A 21390-nucleotide genomic window follows, 5' to 3' on the forward strand; every position below is an offset into this window, starting at 1 on the left:
GTGCAGTGGTTTGGAAGAAATTGATCTGTGGGAAGAGGTTCATATACCACATGAAACATAGTTTTGAGGTAGGTCTTAATTTATTTTGGCTTTCTGAAGTCTTTGAATTGATCACTGCATGATAAAGCACCGAACTGAAGACTAAGCTGATGAACCTGTGATCATTTATTGTAGCAGAAGTAGCAAAATAGATGATGTATCCAAAGCCAGAGGCTTTAGAGGAGCTGGAAATAGGAAGCTGGTTTCCATTCTGGTTTTCCAGAGGAGTGTGTGTGTGTTGGCTTCAAAGAAAGCAGGGAGTAGACATAGAGCTTTTGTCTTGCTTTTAGGAGACATCTCCCTTCACTCATTACTGATACCTTGTTAAACTTGCCCAAGGATGTTTCCTGGAACATAAAAGGGCTACAGATTTGCCTCCTAGCACTGGCTTTTTGTAGATGCTTGCCCAGCATAGAATCTTAGAATGGTTTAGGTTGGAAGGGCCCTCAAAGATCACCTAGTTCAAACCCCTTGCCATAGGCAGGGACACCTCCCACTAGAACAGAACATCTTTTCTGCTCGTGAGACAAGGCTGAGTCATGCAGGCAGGACCTGTGGATATTCAACTTTAACCAATGTGAAACGATAGTTTCACATTCAGTGCCTTTGCTGAACTGTCAGTGGTGCAACCTGCCTTCACAGAACAAGCCCAGCAAACTTTTCTTTATGAATAGAGGGGAAAAAAAAGTTGGTTTCTGGCAATGAAATGCTGTTTTTATTTTAGACATTTCACTGTAAGAGTGAGGAAAGTAATCTGATTAACATACTTGCTACAGAAAGGAACCAATGTGAAGGTGAAAATATTAATAAAAGATAGGGTTGATTTATACTCAAACTGGCCTTTAAATTTGCAGTATATGCTGTAAGAACATGCTTATATAACCTCTATTTCTATTCATAAAGGTTTATGTGGGTCTATATTGAATTATGCATTTAAAATTAATCCACTGAGGCAGCCCACTGAGATGCCACTTCTCATTTAGTAACTGCATTAAGGACTTTGTGCTTCATTTAGAAACTGTGAGAAGCTTGCTTTGTGCTGTGGAGAGGAACTGCCCTGCCAGATCCAGACTGGCTATTATAGGGGGTTTAAAACAACCATCTCTCTGTCTCTCTCTTTCTGACTTACCAGTAAAACTCTGTGCTCGACTTGTGTGACTTGACTCATGCAGCTTGGCTGAACCAGATAAACTCAACTGACTTGTGTCAGATTCTTAGAAGAGATTAATGAAGATTTTCTTCAGGGGTTGGGAACAGCTGATGCTGCCTTTGCAAGCCTGTGGAGACCCAGAATGAGCAGACACACACATTAGGTTTTTGTACCAGCAGCTGTAATTCAACTTTGTTAAGTGTCTTGTTTGTGCAGTTTTCCACTTCCTTAGGCATTGCAAAAGGGTCAAGAGCTCTTCTAGATGTTTGCAGGGGTTTTGTTCTAAGAAATCTTAGACTCTTGGCTCTTCTTGTGTGCATTCTCCAAGTGCAATTCTGTTTCTAAAAAATGGCTGCAAAATGGTATTGTGAAGCTCTGTGTAGTGTCTGAGTTAAACTCAGCTTAAAAATAAAAGCATGCCAGTTCTGCATGTTCATGCTGTGATGTAAGATACAAACTGAGATGTCTACATGGCATCATTCATTCAAAAAAAGGGCATACTTTGGGAATGATTACTTTCATTGATGCTGGGCTAGTCTGTTGTCCTATTCTGCTTTGTGGCCCCAGTTTTAAAACAAACTGCCTTTCAGCTTGTACTTCTCATTCTGTGAACTGTGCTCATATTGCCAAAGTATCCAGGTATCTCCTGACTATTTAAGAACTCACTTTTGCAAATGCTGAAAGTGAAGAGGTTTGCTATCATACAGGCTTGTGTACTTTCTTTTGCATACTCCCCACTGCAGCTGTTCCCCCATCCCTTGTGCCACCCACTCCGTGTTGCAGCTAGTCCAGAGCTACCAGGGAGCTCACCACCTCTGTGTGTGTGTGTGTGTTGGGTGACCAGCTGATGGTTTCAAATTTGAAAGTAGGTGCTAGAAATTGCAAAAAAAACCCCAAAAAAGGTTCAAATCACCCACCTGCTTCAAAAGGTGCCAGAGATGATGGACAGGCAGTATTATATTGTTAGTGAAGCTTCTGTAGAAAACCAGGCTAAAGGTATAAGTAGTTGTGAGAAGAGCACTCCTGCATTCTGTCTCCATTTTAAGTCAGCAAACAGAACAACTTGTTTGGTTTCCTTCTTTATTTTTATGTGAGAGCATTAATATGTGTGATTTACTGGAGGGAAGCTAAGTTGAAGAAAAGGATTTTTATATAAGCACAGAAAGTGCTAAGGGATTAAATTCCATAGTCTAGAATCAGCTGCTATAAAATTCTTTTCTCTCTTGCTGCTATAAAATTCTTTTCTCTCTTGCTGCTATAAAATTCTTTTCTCTCTTGCGTGTGTGCCTGTGCTGTATTAGAGTTTCACTGCTGCAGGGTGTCCACAGTCCCAGAGAGGACTTGGGCTGTCAGGGTAGACATTTAGAATGAGCTTCAGTAGGTAAGGTAAATAACATTTATATATAATGACCTTATTTTAAAGTAGTCCTGCCTTCAGCAGCTCTGCAAGGAAAGAAAGGCTGGTATCCTCAGAGTTATTCAGGTGTCTCATTAATGCAGTGGAGAACTGGATGTCTGAGTATCTGGGCATCTGGAGTTAACTTAGAGAACAATGAACATCCTGAGGAAAATATTATCAATGATTAAAATAGAGCAGAAACATCTTCCTTTAAGTCTCAGTGTTTTAAGGATCCTTGACAAGTTTATTTGTGCTGAGGTGAAGGGTAAATAAGAGCATAAGAGTAAATGTTCATTTTAATATGTGAAAAGCAACTGGTTGCATAACTGTCAAGTTATGAAACCTATATTTTTGTCCTCTGCATTCTGAACATCTGTGGCCTATATTTAATTGCAGTTTTCATCTTCAATTTGAAGGAACAATGTTTAGCCTGAAGACAAAAGTGATCTGTGTACTGAAATCAGCTAGATAGTGTGGTTGAGTCCCACTCGCTAAAAGAAAAGGCATTTTTCTACATGTTCTAACTTAGGAATTGCCTTCATTTGACAGTTTAAATATAGTTAACAATACTCTGATCTTCCAAGCAGTGTGAAAAGGAAAGTATTAATACCTAGAGGGATTGTAACTCAAGAGGAACAGGTGCATAAGGATGGAAATGTGGGGCCATATTGCAGTATCAATTTTTAAGTAGCAATCCATGCTGATTCCAGCAGGGAGTCATTCTGATGAAATATTGATGAATTGATATGATATGGCCCACAGGCAGGAAAAAATGAAATGTGGAAAGTAAAGCAAGCTAGTGCAAGTAGGGGAAATGATATGAAATGCAGAACCAAAGGGAAAGAGCAACCTCAGAAGCAACAATTCTGAAAATTCTGGAGAACAATGTAGAAAGGTTGTATGTAGAGTGGCAATGTAACAGTCTCACCAACTTTCACACACCAACTTGTACTGCCAGATAGCTTCAGCCCAGATTTGCAGCTGCAGTCTATATTTTGCACTTGGTCCATATAATGGACTGGAGGAGGTTTCTGTTTCAGTCAACCTCCATTTTTTCACTTGATTCAAATCCAAATGCTTATCTGCATTTGTGACTCAGAAGTCTCTAAGTGGCATCTTTATCATAGAGAAAAAGGATGGAGCCTTCATGTAGAAATAGAAAGGTGAGGTTTGAAAGATATTCATTACAGTCTTTAAAATGCTGCTAGTCAAAAACTTCAGAAATATTTCCATTCAGTTTGCTTCCACTTGATTGTAGCTGTTAAATTCATGGTCCTAGTAAGTTTCTTAATCCATGGCCAAGTAAGAAACCAAGATGCCTGCAAGTGTATGGCAATGAGGGTATAGCAAGTTATGCAGTCTTAGTTTTAAAACAAATTCTGTTGTTTGAAATTGATCTTAGGGTTCCCGAGTATAATCTTGATGGGATATCCATATACAACATGATTTCTTTTTTGACATAAGGAATGATAAACTTCCAGTTTCTGCCCACACTTCTCATGAAATAGGTGGAGCACTTGTCTTTGGCAGGTCAATAGTGAAGGCTAGTTCATAGCCACGGCATGAAAGAACCTCATCAGCTAGGTATCCCAGTTGAATTGAAGGTGGAAAAAATATCCATTGCCTATTAACATACAGCTTCTACTAGACACATTCAGTATTTTATTTTGAGAGTCTTCTAACACATTGCCATTCATTTCCCCACTCTGGACGTGTAGATTAAAAAGAACACAAAGAAGGAACCCTCAAAGCACACACAAATAATACATACATGTTTAAGGGGAGTGCTGCAAGAATTAAATGTCATCACTTTCTGAAGTAGCGAGGACGTTTAAAGAGCATCTGTGGATTAGTCTGAGTAACTTTGTTCTGTAAATTGCCTGAAAACAAACTCGTCCCAGCACTTCAGCTTAATACACTAAATGAAAATTCAGAGGAAGCAACACAATATTGGATGAACCTGTTTCAGAACATTGGCTCAGGCCACAAAGCAAGTAATTAACAAGCTGAATGAAGCATTTAAGCCCACGCCTTATCATTTATGTAACTAACCTTTGAGTTTTGGACGCACTGGTATGCTGCAGTGAAGCCTACACAGTGTTTCTTTTATGTGTGTGTATTGAGCAAATGGGAAATGCATACCCTGCCATTTGTTTTTCACATTTTCAGCACTTATCAGAGTTCTCCGGCTGAGTGATCTTACATTGCAAAAATGCACGCCTCTTGGTCCTTTTTTCTGTAGAGCAGTGCAAATCTGGATGAGTCTCAGCTTTGTTATGTGTGGGGGGGATGCACAGGGAAATCATTAATCCAATGCCACTTTTCACCAGTGACCTGAGCGACAAAAAGAGCGGCAGAGGATTCTGCAGACTCCTTGTTTATGGAGGCAGCCTTCACAAACAGCTTTTTTAAAGATGAGGTCTGAAAAGACGTAGTTTCCATCCTTCTAACACATCTGTTTTTTCCATCCTGAGAAATGTTGGGCATGTTAGGAATACTGAGACTGCTGGTGACAACATTAGCTTCCTGCAGAGCAACAGAGATTTAAGTGGAGTGTAACATCACCTCTGCACTCAGGGAATGAGTCATTTTGCTTATTAATTCTCTCACTTTCCTCTCTCCCTCCTGTTCTTTTATAACCAGACTTATTTGGAACTCTTGTAAGACAAACACCATTTCTCCTTGGCGGGAGGGAAATAAAATAGCATACTTAACATGGTTACATAACACACTGCTACGCATGCCTAAAATGAGGTCATTTTGATTAATATATTTATCTGGTGTGCAGCTGCAACAGGAGATGTAATTATGATTGAAAAAGCGCCATTTGACTTAGACTTTTTGCACTAGTGGTAGGTTTTTGCAACTAATATCCCTCAAACCTGATGGGAGTTTTTCGTTGGTTAGTTTGTGCCCTTGGGCTATGATCTGAGCCCTTCACACCTTGGAAAATCTTTATGGTATGGAAACACAACTTCCTTTCTCTCTTTCCTCTGTCAGAAGTTAGGTAAGAATTCTGCAATAAGCATAGTTATTAGAACCCAGTACCAGATAAATAGAAGCAGGAAAGACAACAGAGGCACACTGGAATTTCTCAGAAGTTGAAGATGTTGCTGGGTGATGGAGAAGTATAAAGAAGACAGATGAGTGATAAAGCCAGTTATGGTGGGCCAGGAGAGAAAGATGAGCAGCATGCTGCAAATGGCTCTAGTCTCATCTATTGGAATGAGAACCAGTAGGAGCTGCTTTTGGAATACAAGCAGATGTATGTTTCTTTTGGGATGTTGAACTGCCATTCTTCAAAGTTCTGACGCATCCGGTTCTATTTCGGTTTGATGACTCCTAACTAGACACGTTAGGCGGCTGCTGCTCAGAAGCCAGCAGTTAAAAACACTGTGTTTTTCTCTTCTACTCTTCCTGGCAAAAAGCTCGTTATTCAAGTGCCTGCTCTAACCTTTAGTTACCCTGGTTGCATAACTGGAAAGCAGCATCCCAAAATGCACCTCTGTGACCCAGTTGTGCCTTTCCAGTAGTGACTTTATGAGTTATGAAAGGTGTGTCTGCCAAATTGCTACAGCAACATTTACTCTACTGACCCTGATTTCCTAAAGATTATATACTCATCATCCACTAGCAAAAACAATGTAAAAGCATGTGAAAAAGCCCCAATTCCACTATGCTGAAAAACCTCACCTATGCTCTTTAGCCTCGATAGTGCATGGGCTTCTCATTGATATAAAAACCACTTTAAAATCATTAATGCTTCAGTAATCTTTCAAAATGAATTTTAGATGGTACATTCAGTACTAATAGTCACAGTACAAATCATTGACTCATCCAAGGATGAGCCTGAATAACAATTGCTTTGTTGAACTAACTTACAGTGTAAATTGTGATGTTCAGCATTCACATTTTCTAGACTTGCTAAAATCCTTCCACGTTGTCTCACCTATTACCAGGTGTTTTGCTCATGGTGAACTCTCCATGTGGATGAAAATGAATTTCTAATAAGCCACAGAAAAAAAACAATTTATTACCAGGATTGCTTTTACAAACTCTTTCCGTAGCTCATAGGAACTAGAAAAAAAAAATCATGTGCTTGGTTTACTTTTCCATCACATAGCACAGCATAAGTCAGTTATATAAATAAAGTCCCTTACATAAATAGCTTAATTCTCCTTTCATTTATGGCATTATAAATCAGGAGCAGATCTACTGAAACAAAAGATGTTACAGTGGCATAAAACTGGTATTGACAGCATGTGCAGGCTTTCATTATATAGATTCTTTCAGCCAGTAATTTTTCTGCTTTAACAGCTTGAAAGTCATCCTATCATCAGATGCAAACCCTTCAGGTTGTGGCAGCTGAAGGCTAGTCTTCATAGTAAATCTTGCTCTGTGTTAGTGCTGTTTTTCAGGTAGCCCCTCTGTATATTAATTCTTGACAGCAACATGCCAAAGGTTGGCTGGTTAGTTAAAAACATAACATTTCTAGTAAAGAAGGCCTGCCAACGTGACTGTTTGCTACTAGGACTTCACCTGTTCTTCTATAGTGTAGTTTATGGAGAATTTGGTGTTAGTGACTGCTGATAAAAATCTGTTTGAAAATTAGAGATGTAATTAAAAAAACCCTCGAGCCCAGTTCAAAAATGCCATTTCTAGTCTTCCTTCATCTGTATATTTGGCCAAGAGAGTGAAAGATGGCATGCCTTACATTGGTATTGGTTGTGAGTAGTACAGAGTAAAGACCAGTCAATCCATAACTGCTCTAGCAGAGGCCAAATAACTGTTAAAGGAAGCAGTCAGCAGCTACTTTTGAAGTCGAAAATGTTGCCATGCCTTTCACTCAGTCATGCAGAGAACCACAGCACATTCAGAGAGATGTTCCAGGCATCTCATTCACAGAAGAAAAAAAAAAAATAGAGCTTTCTGATAAAATTTTCAAAGCTGTGGTAGGTAGCAGCCAGGAGCCATCCTGTGACATGCCCTCCCCTTTGCTTGGTGTGGCACATGGTTCAAGTCTCAACGAAGTCAAGTGCAGGTTCTTGCGTCAAGGATCTATACAGGGAAGCAAATACTTGCTGGAATAAGTTGTTTCCCTTGAAACACTTAACATGATAGAGATCATTAGCAGTTTTGGATAATTTTAATAGGAAGCATTATGTAAGTGTAGATGACTTTAGAATATTTCAAATATCATTTGAATAAATCTGTTATAAAATGAGAACACAGTGAGCAAGTGGTTGGGGAGCAAATTGCTATCCTATATTTGGGTTATTTTTTTTCTGCTTTATACCATATCTAAACACTTTTTTTTTTCCCTTTTAATAACCATTCTTAAAGCTTTCAAAACTAAAATCCAGACTTAAAAGGAATAGTTTAAATCAACATGTTCCCAAGCAAAGACTCAGTTTTGACTCTGTACTGTTTCCTGATTGAAAAGTCCTTCAACACTTCCTCTCCTCAGACACAAATGTATTTTGTTTGAGAAACCAGCAGTCTTGACATAATTAGTTGCTGGCTTACCATATACAGTCTTAGCCTGTGTCCTGGATTCTAAATACAGGGCCTGAACAACCTTACATAAGAGACCAGCAAGCCAATCTCTGATCCCAGAGGTGCTTGGGACTTAGGCAGCAAGTCACAAGTATGCCAGATCTTGCTTAAGTGACAAGGCAAAAGGAGCAGCCCTTACAGATGTAACTTCTAAACAGCTTTGGCAACTCTTGCATTTTTTTTAGCAGAGTAGGATAGGGAGCCACTCTCAGTGTTAGAGTTTACAAATAAAACTATTCTTTAGCTTTTTCTATAAAGACTTCAAAAATTCTGTAGGACTCCATTACAAGTTACTAGCTGAAAGTAGTCCTCTAACCTGCACCTGAGAAGCAGTGAAACGGGACTAGGACCCCTTCTTGCCAAGTTACTAGCTGAAAGTAGTCCTCTAACCTGCACCTGAGAAGCAGTGAAACAGGACTAGGACCCCTTCTTGCCAAGTTACTAGCTGAAAGTAGTCCTCTAACCTGCACCTGAGAAGCAGTGAAACGGGACTAGGACTCATTCTTGCCAAGTTACTAGCTGAAAGTAGTCCTCTAACCTGCACCTGAGAAGCAGTGAAACAGGACTAGGACTCATTCTTGCCTGAGGCCATAAATGAAACAGTGTCCTGGTAGTAGTATTAAATTGCATAAATCTGGAAAGCAAGGTTGGTACCAAAGTCCAGAGAAGTGCATGGGAGTGCTGTAAGCAAGGCCCTCTTCAGTTCCCATTATTCTTACTGTGTAACAGCAAGGGGGAAGCACTTGATATCCTTTACAGAAGATGAGGTTTAGACAACTTCATTTCTGTGGTTTGGTTTCCTCTCATCAAGTGTTGCTGCCTGACTGCAGGACCTAGGCTTTGTTATCTAAAACACCTAGAAAGGCAAACCCAGCTGTAATACTTGTTCACGGCTGTAGTTCTTTGTTATGCAAGCCAAAGAGTAAAGAACACAAAAATTTTAATTAGCAAACAACTCTCCACAGAGACTGGTGGTAGAACGTAGTTATAAGTACATCTACAAACACATACAAGTTCTTTGGACTAGGACTTTTTATAAAATATATTTTTTTATGACAATGTGAACAAATCTGGAAAAAAAATAATAACCAAAACAAGTTACTTCAACCTTTTGTAGAGGTAGCTGAACAGAAGTCTGTCCAGTGATATGAGAGCACAACTTCAATTTCATTTCAAGTTCATTACAGTGCACAAAAGGATGTTTTACAAAGAAATGGAATATACAAGTCCACAAAACTTTTTATTTAAAATGGCTTGATAGAGTTCTGGCCCTCTTGCAACCACATAGCTTGATGAAATTAAATGGGACAAGTATATAGTACCAAATTAAGACATCTTACACAGATAGTCTTTTGTTCCTCGTTTTTGTACTTCTCCCGTTCCTCACCAGGGAATTGTAGAAACTATTACATTGGTTTTGCTACACTTCTGCTCTGTAAACCTTTATTCTGCAAATCAAATGCAACAATTCAAAGGTGCATATGTTTGTATTTATAAAATATATGGCTATGACCATTAAAAAGCTCAAGAATGGCAATAACAGAATACAGGCACTTCTATGTGACGGTTACTTTAGACCTTATGAAACTCCAACATTAGTAAGCACTTCACATGATACCTGGATGAATAAAAGTCAATGTAATAGTTGAGGTTTTTATTATTCACCATTTTAATCCTGTCTAAGCAGATTAGTTTCTTGTACCCAGACAATATTTATTTAGCAGAATGTTTCCAAACAATGACTAAGCTGAAACTACCATTATTCTGTAGCTGTAAGACTTCCAGTGATTTTCTGGGCTTTGGAATAAACCTCAGATCCTAAACTGTGCACTGCACCAGTTACAAGTTAGGTTGTGAAGCTGACAAATTACATGAGAAAGAAGCTGCTGTTGAATTCACCTGGAGGAATGGGGGTCACTACCCTAAGTGTGTATAGATTCATTGGGGAAAAAATGTAGTTAATTTATGTTTTTTAAATAAGAATTTGTGAACATGTTCTCCATTCCCAAACAGTGCATTTAAGTGAAACAATCATTAATTTAAACACCAGGAAAACTTTCAGCACCAAGTAGAAATCATTAGAAGGAAAGAAATTTTCACACTGAGAACAATCTCCCAAGGGAAGTGGTGGACTCCAACATTGAACACTTTTGAAATTCAGCTGGAAAGGGTGCTGGGCCATCTTGTCTAGACCATGCTTTTCCCAAGAAAGCTTGGACCAGATGATCCTTGGTGTCTCTTCCAAGCTGGGATTCTGTGAGCCTATGAAAAGACCATCTAAACCAAAATTTGCTTCCATAAAGCTCTGTCTCTACAGCACAACCTAAACCAGACTTGCAACATCCAAACCTCCTTTTAAGATTAAAACAATATTTGGATTGAGAAACCCATGGTTCAAGTTTCTGTTGGTAAGCAGTCCTACAGGACAGAAGTAAACCAAGCAATAGGTCAGCCATCCAGTACAACAGCTTGCACTTCCTATTGCTACAAGGTAATGGAAGATATCAGCACTTAAGAAAAACAACTTCCATAACTTACCACCAGAATGGCAGTTAGACTTACCATGGTAAGCCTATCATATAATTTTATCATTATTAAAACTATTGCACTCCCTCCCACAACTATACAAGTTCACTGTTGTGTTCCATCATTTTTTTTCTGGCTAATCCAGTCTTGTCTCAGGTTTACTTTCAACCAAGTCACACTAGCCAAGAGCTATTTTCATGGAAACATATCCCCATTAGTGCTAGACAGAGGAACATTTAAGACAAAGTTATTTTGAGTGTCAGAAGTCTATATATAGGAAAAGTGCTGGTTTTAATTAGAAACCATGTGATGTTACATGAATGGGAATTTGGAAAGGTGATGCAGCCAGTCTTTGTTATTTAATGTATAATGTGTTTTGTTAAATACTTCACTTGCAGTGAAGAGATTTCAAATGAACAAAATCTTATCTTAAAAAATGCAAGTCTGAAGCTTTCAAGAAGTCTCTGGTAGATGTTTGGGTGATATTGCCCAGGAGACTGGCATTAGTTATCATTTGAGATGTTCTTGGTTCCCTTTTCTTCCTTCATTACAGAAGACTTGCTCTTAGTATTTTCTTCCCCCCTTTACATTTTAAAGTGAAATTAGAAAGAATTGTTTTTAGTAATCCTGAGTGATCTAGAGTGAACTTTCTTTGGAGAACCAGCCAGAAGCCCATGCATTACTTCTGCCCTCACAACATAGATAAATCAGTACTTCAAGCCACACAGGAAATGCAAGTTTGAGTCATGACCTTTTTTTTAACATATGAGCAAGAGTGGTTATGAGGCTGAATCTGATGTCTAGAAGAATGAGAATCTTAAAAATACTCCTTCAACTCCTATTTTACCAGATCAGTGTTGACTATGAAGTTAGGGTGTGTTCATTTATCCCTTTATTAATACCTGTAACAAAAGTTGCATTGACATCTCTGTACTGATTACTACAACTGACAAAGGAAATCCTCAGTATCATGACATAACTAGATGGCTTTGCTTTTTAAACCTCACAAATGAAACTTTAGTGTCAACTCACTGAAGTCTAAAGCTCCCCTTTGTCCAGTTTTTCCTGGACAGGTTTGCATTCCTTAGCAAATCTCTTTCTCAATACATTTTTTCTTCTGATACAATTTGCAGACTTCAGTTGTTAAATCAAACAGGTATGGCATAAAGCAGTGCCAGACAGAATGCTACTGTACATGTCAGTTAGTTATGCACAATTAGATCAACTGCCTGCATTACACGCAGTAGGCCCAGTGTTTCCAAGGTGTAAGAAATGCACTGGGTAGTCACAACACTGGGCATGTACAGAGATTTACACTTAGGGGACTCTGGCAGCTTTACTCAAGGCTAACAGAAAAGACAATATTTAGTTTTTTTTTTAAACCAGGGATCTTTTCCATGCCAATTTTGAAATCAACAAAATGGGCAGAATGCATATGTAGAAGAGATCACATGCAGGTTAAAAGAACAATGACAGTGAGAAAACAAGTTTCAAAGAGATATTTAAGGTCCTTTTCTCACAGATAAGAGTAACAAAATGATATATTTGTTTCTTTAGGAGCAATATGGGTCCCTTATGTTATACCATAATACATCATGGTTTAAGGAAGAATTGCATTTCATGCAGTTCCACTTCCAAACAAGTAGGAATCGCTTCATTACTCATTGATGAAGACAAATGCCATAGCAGGTGTCAGCCACCGTACAGTTGTTGTTCAGAAGATGTATTTCTATACGTTGTTTACAGAGAAGAATATGAAGCACCACCTATGGAAGAAGTGCAGTAGGGAAACAAGCTGTAGTGCTCCTAGAGTAGCTCAATGCAAACACTGGAAACGTTTTCCATTTGCATCTTAATGCTGAAACATGTTTCTCTGCCACTCATTTCTTTGGAACCCTTATGGAAAAGCTCTATAGAATTTAACTAGAGGGGAAACAAAGGTTGTTTTATGGAAACTCAACAGAATGGAAATTAATTTCAGCTAGTAAGAATTTCTGATGAAATGATGATGGAGAAATGTGAAAATTGACATCAAACTCTATGGCATGTTTTCATAAAGGCATGGAATGACAAAGAGTGCTGTCCTGGGAAAAACAACAGATTCGTAGCATTCCATAACATTCTTAGTTCAATCTATTTTTTTTTTTTGCCACTGAAAAAGGAAAATGGTAGCTTAGAATAAAAGGCCCAGTTGTGCTCACGTTGAAATCAGTGAAAGCCCAAGTCAGATGGAGGCAAGCCCCACAAAGTAAAACAATAGAAGCAGCTAAAAAGTACAGGAGCTGTCGATTTAAGCAACAAAAATACCAAACCCAAGATACTTCCTTATTCTCATTTCTGCCCTATTTTGACCAGCTTTCTAACTAGAAGCAAACACACTAAAATTCACTTGCTTTCCTTGGGAGTTGACTATTATTAGCAACACTAGCCAATCTCTTAAGAGGAATGCAGTGGCTGGGCAGAGATTTGAAGCTAAGAGAAACCTGAAGAGTGGGGTGAAAGAAATAGCATTTATTACAACATATTCCTTCATGTGACACAAACTGCCCTTTAAGTCTTGTAGTTGAAAATAGCTTCCCGCCCTCCCCTGCCATATACACACTCCAAAGCCAAATCCCACTAAACGTTAAGAGAAATGAAACTGATCGTAACAGCAACCAGAGTTGATGGAAAAAAAAAAAATCAAACCTAAATAGTAACCTGCAATGAAAGGGTACCAGTACTTCCAGTCTTTTTTTAGGAGAAGCCACTTCTCATATATTGTAGCTCGTTCTCTGCAGTTGTTTATTGCAATTATCCATTCTTGCAAGGAGGAATTCAGATATTAATTAAACCCCAAGTTATTCTTTGTTCTGTGAGAAATTAGGTGATAGATCCTTCAGTCGCCACTATGGCCAATTCCCACTCATGCCCAAGATAAAGCATGTGCTCAACTGTTTTGGGATATCAGGAATCTAGTTGCAAGCATAGGATCAAGCTCCAACAGCTGACAATCTGTGTATTCAAAGAGTTCGTGGCAGGCTGTTTCACAGGGGGGAAAAAAAGAGTCCTTCTTAGGCTACAGTAGAACTGGGGATAAGTAGAAAAACATTCAAATTGTTTGAACACAGATGTCTGAAAAATTATCCAAGCAGTTGGTCGTACACTGCTAGAATCATCATTTTGTCCCCAGTCATAAATATAGGGTAAAAACACTATAAATAAATAGAGCATCTCACTTTTCTTTAGAGAATGAACACATAAATAACACACATTTTGAAACCAAAAAAAAAATCATAGTGCAAAAATAAATTATCAAACAGAAGTTGTGAACATTATTTTACACAATGCTATAGAAAACCTGAACCATTTGGAATAAAAGACTTTGCAGTTCACTGAAATAATGCATGAACATTATTATTTCTGCTCCACATTAAACTGCAGTTTATCCTTTATCCACTAAAAAAAAAATTAAATTAAAAAAACCCTTAAGCTTTAAAAGGTTTATGGCAAACAAGATCACTTTTTGTTCTATCACATTTGTTATTAATTTAGTAGTGCAGTGATTGAATAATCATCTCAGAGTTCCAGATGGAAACTACTGAAGTATCCATAAACATCCCTTGCTCTTTATAACTCATTTTCTTTGAAATTCAGGCTTGAAACATCCTGACACTCAAATCTGTAAGACATTATTGCAGTTAGATGAAGTTACAAGAGACAGTCTACAGTCAAATACTGTGGGAGACTTCACAGCTCTCCTTCTCACCATCACCGTGATCTTGTACGAGACATGAATGTAAGGACACGTCTAATGCCATTCAAGCGGTCTTTGAGGGATTTCATAGCAAGGAAAGGGAGCTGAGCTCTGTTCTCAAGTGGAAGGACAGCCAGGACCCACCAGCACCAGGCTGGACCATTAGGGTTTGCCTGCAGTAAGCAGAAGAAAGATGAGGCGTTAGGATACAAATAGATAGCAAGGTCACTGTTTTGAAGGTTTACCTTTGAAAGCAGAACTTCGACAGCAATCTAGCAAGCAGGTCATTTCATTTCCAGCCCTATGGCTTGTGATTACAGGTTGGCAGGAAACCAATTACAACCAAGTTGCATATTTCATAAAAATAGGATGTGAGATGCAGAAGCAAGATGCATTTCTATTTCTAGCAATGGTTTATAGGTTAGAACTTGTAAATTCTTTTAAAACTGTATTTTGTTCCCATGTTACTATTGACCAAGTTCTTTGGGATTTCTGTACACTACTACAGATGTAGCTTTTGTTGTTGTAGTATTATTTTAGGATCCCTACCATTTGCAGTCCTAGAGCAGAAGTACCAAGTTTTCTCTCATCGATTTTCTCTCATTTAACTGGGCAAAGTAGAGTTGGCAAAGCAGCATTTAAGTCTCTAGGGATTAATAATGCCAGTTAAGTAGTCTGAGGAAGTTACCCACACAAAATACAAGCTTTTTGTTCCCAACTGTGCTACTGCCAGTGTATGGCAACATAACTTAGATACTCAGCATGTGCAGGATAAATGAAGAGCATTCATATTTTCATCTTCAAACACAATGACTCCCAGCTTATTGGATATGCCTGCTATTTCTGTCTCTCAAAGTTACACAAGTCACTGATTCTGCATACCTGTGGGTCGGGATCCTTAGCTGGCATTGGACCAAAATGACTGAGAATTCGACTTTTGAGTGCTTGCTTGAGTGAGTTAAACCACATATATGCCTGATCATAGACAGAATCATGGAGAACAAGTAACGCAGCATACTCCTGTCCTTGCACCTGAAATGAGTAAATAGAGGGGGAAGGTTACTGTCAGCTCAGTCTGCATGTTGGGGAAGGCAGAGTGTTAATTTTTAGGATTTCCTGGGGTTAAAGGAGAAGGCAAAGCACATCAAGAGAGTTCTGGGATAAATCCTGACAGGTAGCTTGCTGTCAACAACTCTGCTCCTACCTCCTTCACCCCCATCTACCAGAGCCTTTGTTTTCTTGCAGTTCTGTCTAGAAGAGCAGGAAGATCTCATCCCACATTCATTCGTTTTTATCTTTTGCTATAATCCTCTAGGAAAAACACTCTTCAGTGCATGGGCAGCGTGTGCGCCCACGTCTGTAGTAGCCATTACATTCCCTATCTTTAACCTTAAGCACTTAAATGCCACAAATTTGTTTAGCTAGAAATAATGTAAAAAAATCACTGAAAACATGTGCTTGGAACTCCACAGGTAATGGTTTAAATGAAGTATTTCTAAACGTACCTTTTGATCCTCAATGTACTCGATATCTGCTGTGTTGTAGCCATCACGCTGGCTGTGCTGTATCACCTTAAATCTCCTCTTGCCGATGCTGTCCACAACAGAACGACCATCAGCAAAGAATTCGACGTTTCTTATCTCCAGAATGCAGCCATAATCTGCAAACCTATTGAAATCAGAACAAAAGCAAGTAAACAAGTCATATTCTCTCCACCCTTAGTACCACAGAACTGCCATACCACCAGTCCTTTCCACAAAGGTATTTACCAGTGTCAGCACGTTTCTATTGTTCAGAGTACTGACCTGCTGTAGTTCAAATTACGCCACAATTGTTTTCACAACTATCAGGAAGATTCAGGCTGTCTAATCTGATTAACACTAACTGCATGTTTTGGAATACAGAGAGCACCTTACAAAACTGGAAGCAAAACTTTTCCTCCACGATCCTAATATGCTCAGTCACTTCTTACAGGACAAGTGCAATTGAGAATAATAAAATTGTGGAAAGATTAAGAAATCTACAGAGATAAAAAATATCTTCCCACAATTCCAGCATATTTTTACTTCGTAGGGGTATATTTTATGTACATCATACTTAATACCCTCTAAGTATGCACCACTAAAAAAAGGAGGAAAGCTAAATACAGAGACAGACATAAGTGACTGCAAACAATAATTTAAAATCCTGAAAAACTAACCCCAAACACACCTGACTGCCACTTCAATTTGATTCTTGTGCCAAAACATTCAACAGATGTCAAAACATTGTAGAAAACACACTTCCTTCCCATGTGTTACAAGAGGTCTGCAACTCCTATTTGTATAACATGCACAAGCTGTGCGTGCTTCAAGAAAAAGGGGCAGTCCTATTAGTCAGAATCTTGATGCTCAAGACAAACCTCAGTCTTCTTATTGTCTTTAACTGACATGATTAGGAAGAAGCCCATCACAGATATTACAGCCATGGAATTTCCCACAAGAGACTTGCTCCAGACTAAGTGGGATATATCACATGGTCCAATCATGCTACTCACTCACCCCTTTAGAGGGTCACTGATGCACATCCCAAATTGTTTGGTGCCAGTCTCCATGCACCTTCGAATCATCAGGCGATAACATGGCTCAAAGATGTGCAGGGGGCACGGGACTGTAGGATAAGCCATTGTGCAGACAAATATAGGAACATTCTTATTTAGGCTTTAAGAAAGAAAGGACAAATCAGAGCATTTTACAGAATTGCTGAAAAAGCATCAACTACATTTTATGCAATAACACATCCTTTAAAGATATTATAATTTTAAACAGAAACTACGAGATCTTGAAATCAAAATGACAACATCTTTAGAATCCCAAAGGAGTGAAAGCTAAAGTTATTTTTCCCACTTACTGTGGAAACTGATACACCACTTACTAGCAGAATAACTTTTAGTTATGCTTCCTGGGTTTGCTAATGAGAACATTGATGCATCTTTATCAATACTTTTATTTCCTTCATTTTCCTTCATCTCATTTCTAACCTACTGAGTACATTTCAACCCCCAGCCTGGGAGACTGCTTCCGCCTATTGTCTCACTCTGGCTTTCACAAAGGGCCACTGAAAGCAAGGACATTGCTTTATACTTTGTTTATAAAACAACCTCCTAGATTCCTCCTGTTTGTTTAGCACAGTGTCCCATTTTTATGCCAATTCAAAGCACAATTTTACCTGGACCTTGTTCTTTTGGAAATCACATGATGCTGAGAAAAAATTTCCTCTGTCAGCATCTTAGCTCTGCTCCACAGCAGCGAGAGCTATTCATCAGCTAACAGCAGTACTATTAAGGACTGGATTTTACATAAATGGATTACATACTTGGAAAGCTCTGCTATTTCCTCTTCATAAATCTTTCTTCTCTCAGTGAGTTCCTCTGGAAGATATCTAGCTATTAACTCCTCCATAAGTACTGTTTTGCAGTATTTCCTCATAGCCAAGCACTGCAGTAAAAACACACACAAAGCAGTTAGAGAACATCGAGCATTTCATAGAATGGTTTGGGTGGGCAGGGACCTTTAACAGTCATCTAGGCCATCCCCCCACCCCCTGCAGTAAACAAACATTTTCAACTAGATCAGGTTGATCAGAGTCCACATACAACCCAGCCTTGATTTTTTACAGGAATGGGCTTCCTGTCTCACTTCTCTGGGCAGCATGTGCCAGTGTTTCACCAGCCTGACTCTGAAAAAAGTGTCTTCCTTGAATGTATTCTTCCCTCTTTTAGTCTAAATTACCCCTTGTTCTGCCACAACAAGCTCTGCTAAAAATACAGCCCTCAGCTTTCTCATGGGCCCCTCTGAAAGTGCCTGGTGCCTACTCATAAGCTACTCATCTGTTTATTCCATGGTCTTATGTCTACAGCAAATCAAAGCAGTCTTTGAGCTTGCACTGCCATGGAAGAGTTGTTTAAGAACTGTTCCCTGCGTTATGGGCACTACTTTGGGAAACCAGGGAAATAACATCACCTCCACATGCTTTAGGTACAGCTCTGGCCCTAAGGTTCGATCAGAGAATGCAGTATTTGAGTTGGGAAATATCAAAGGTTTCTGATGGTGCAATTTGATCTTATCCTCTGCCTTTGTACTTATGCTGAAGAAATCCAAGTTATCATTACCTCTGAGAGTCCTTCCTTGCACAGGGGACATTTTGGATTGTGATCCAGGCATCTCTCAAGACACTTGAGGCAGAAGGTGTGCCCACAAGGTGTAGTGACGGGTTCATAGAAGAGCCTGGATTGAAAAATCCAAAAACAAAAAGACAACAATATCGTGTACCAAAGCAAAAGATGCTACCAAAAAAAGGCTGGGTTCATTCACTAATTTAACTATTGACTACTCCAGGGACAGAGTTGTTCAAGGAACAACATCCCATTTCTTCAGCCAACTTTTGTATTTATCTGGCTTACAAGCTTTCCACCTAACGTGAAAAGGCAGCCCATGAACTCTGATTCCAGTGAACATGAGGGAATATTGTCATTAACTTCCAACACGTCAGGATTTAATTTTCCTCTATGAAAGCAACAAGGAGAAGCAGAATTTAGACCATCTGACTTTTCCCTAATGAAGTTGAGCAATACTTGCACAACTATTACTGTGGAAGTCATGTGCTTACTCATATGTGTAGAGCTAAGCACAAAATAGCTGTTTGCAGTAATGGCCCACATAAGTGATTGCAATAAACTATGATTGCCAACTCTAATGTAGACTTGGAAAGCAGCTTTGTTGGAATAGACTGTTTTTAACCTCCAAGTGAGTGCTTTTCTAGAAAACAAGTGACATTGGGTTTATTTAAGCTTGAAAAACATTTAAACATATAAGCACCAAGTTTTCAAAGTATCATGGTATCTAATGTACCTCCAACATTTGTTTTCATGTAAGGATATTTTTTGTTGTTATGATTACATGACATTGCAAAGCAGTACTTTCTGCCAGGGTTTGTTGTTGTGGTTTGTTGCCTTCTTTTTTGGTTTGATTTTTGTTTTCTTTTATTTTTTTCCCAATAGAAAACATTCAAAACTAGAAATCAAACTGTTGGGCATATACTATACTTTATAACATGCTGTCTATTCATTTTAAAGTCTTGTATATTAGCCTAATTATAGTTCAAGTTAATTAAGTTTACTTTATTACAGTGTATCAACAGTAGACTAAGTTATTTTATACATGTGGAAATTATAAATACATTAACCTATATTTATTGGCATCTTTACCAAGATGAGTGTATCTGTAAATGCAGTTGACTCTTAATGTGATTGCCATGGCCAGTTTATTAAGGGTCATTAGTGACTATAAACATTGACATTCAAGCAAGGGAACTGAAGAAATATCTAAAGTAGCACACAAACATCTTATTGCAACTTTACTGTCCTTCCTAATTCTTTCACAAACAGAAACCTCATTGCAGCAAGGCTAATTTATTGCTTTAAACTATGTAAAATGCTGAATTTTACAGTATGACTCAGTAAGCACTGGCTTGTGTATTTAATTATTTAGTAGAGATTTGATTGATTTGAAATGTCAGCATAAAGGACAAAACATTCCTGTTAAAATGCATGATTCTGCTTTCACAAAAAGCCAGCAGCAGCTTTTTCCTAGTGACTCTAAAGAGACCTGAACCAAGCCTCATGACTTGCAGAAAGAAACACTACACACCAACATATCTCATGACATCATTTTAAGCTTTTGTAACAGCAGAAACTAAATATTCCCTCCTGCTGAGTAATGCTCCTTCATTTCTCACCAGCATGCTGCTTTGACTATTACTTCTATTTTCTGCTTGCTGCTGGAGCGAATGTAGATCAATAACATTTTGGCCACTCCAGACAAATAGGTTAATAACAGCTCCTGCAGTTAATTGTGAGCAGGTCAGTAGGTTACTAGGTAATTAGTCCAAAGTATCTCAGGATCCAAATCCCTAAAATACTAGTGAAGAACATGGCAGGAAATAATTATAATCAAGCTACATTAATAGCAAGAAAAAGATCCTGTGACAGCTTCCCTTAGCCTTCTTTGTTGCAGTGATGTTACAAAGCTAACATACTTCTAGACACAAAGCTTCTGTGCTTGCAATTATGAAATCAGCATCACCATCCTCAACACTGTAAGGGTATCAGCAGTCCTTCAGCTAATTCCTTTACAAATGTATTGTAGCCTGTTTGTGATTTAACAGAGAGGATGAGGAAGCAGGGCTAATTAAAACCATCTGAAAAATGCTTTGTGGATGTAACAGTCATAAACATGCAGACTCACTTAAAGCCAGCTAAGATAGATTGTGTGGCTTTCTGTTAGAGAAAACTTTTGCTCTTAGCAGTATCAAGTGTTTTGACAGCTGTATAAACTTTTGAAGCACTTTTCAGCTGTAGGCAGAAAGAGGAAAAGGGGGCATATCTGATTTATTCCAAGCAGAAACAAATCAAAGCACAGCAGTTGCTCCCCCGAAGGTTTCAGTTTGTGTGAAATAAAGCGAAGGCCCTCTCTCTCTACATACAAACCCAAGCAAGGCCAGATTTCCTCAAGCAGATGCCTTCAGAAATAGATCTACGAAGAGGCTAACTGATACTAAGAGTAACTAACCCAGACATGCATTATGGACTCATCTGGGTAAGACAAACCTAAGCAACGCTCATTGCACAGCTGAAGTCCTCTGTGAAACACATTTCCAATACTCCCTTCTAAGTCAGAGACAAAACCTCACATCTGTTTGCCTAAGAAAGTCTCTTTTACAAATAGTAAAATAGCTGTCGTTGACAATTCTGACTGATTTTATAAAGTCATTGTTTCCCCCAAGAATAAGAGACGTTTAACTGGAAAAAGAGATTGAGCAAATGGAGTAATGGCCTCAGTAAACTAGAGAAACACATCTCTTGAGCAGTAGAGGAAAAATATGCTCTTGCTTGCTTGCAAGATCTTCCTACTGCAATAGCAGCAAAATACTTGACATACAAACTTC

General features: G+C 38.6%; 1 protein-coding gene and 1 long non-coding RNA gene across 3 annotated transcripts in view; one reads left to right on the forward strand and one right to left on the reverse strand.

Annotated features, from left to right (window-relative positions):
* The window catches only part of LOC135184058 (uncharacterized), a 26603-nt gene continuing 5213 nt past the window's right edge, over window positions 1–21390 (forward strand). The window contains exon 1 of the long non-coding RNA XR_010305841.1: window positions 1–68. This is a non-coding gene — a long non-coding RNA (uncharacterized LOC135184058). The remainder of the gene's footprint in view (window positions 69–21390) is intronic.
* LONRF3 (LON peptidase N-terminal domain and ring finger 3) overlaps window positions 9068–21390 on the reverse strand; it is a 20605-nt gene continuing 8282 nt past the window's right edge. For both annotated transcript variants that reach the window (XM_064159536.1, XM_064159535.1), the window contains 6 exons: window positions 18557–18671; window positions 17761–17882; window positions 16947–17105; window positions 15912–16074; window positions 15289–15438; window positions 9068–14579 (listed from right to left, as the gene is read on the reverse strand). In XM_064159536.1, coding sequence (XP_064015606.1) covers window positions 14421–14579; window positions 15289–15438; window positions 15912–16074; window positions 16947–17105; window positions 17761–17882; window positions 18557–18671 — 868 coding nt within the window. In that variant the 3' untranslated portion in view covers window positions 9068–14420. The remainder of the gene's footprint in view (window positions 14580–15288; window positions 15439–15911; window positions 16075–16946; window positions 17106–17760; window positions 17883–18556; window positions 18672–21390) is intronic.

The sequence above is a fragment of the Pogoniulus pusillus genome, chromosome 19 (assembly GCF_015220805.1).
Source record: "Pogoniulus pusillus isolate bPogPus1 chromosome 19, bPogPus1.pri, whole genome shotgun sequence".
NCBI classification, from domain to species: Eukaryota; Metazoa; Chordata; class Aves; order Piciformes; family Lybiidae; genus Pogoniulus; species Pogoniulus pusillus.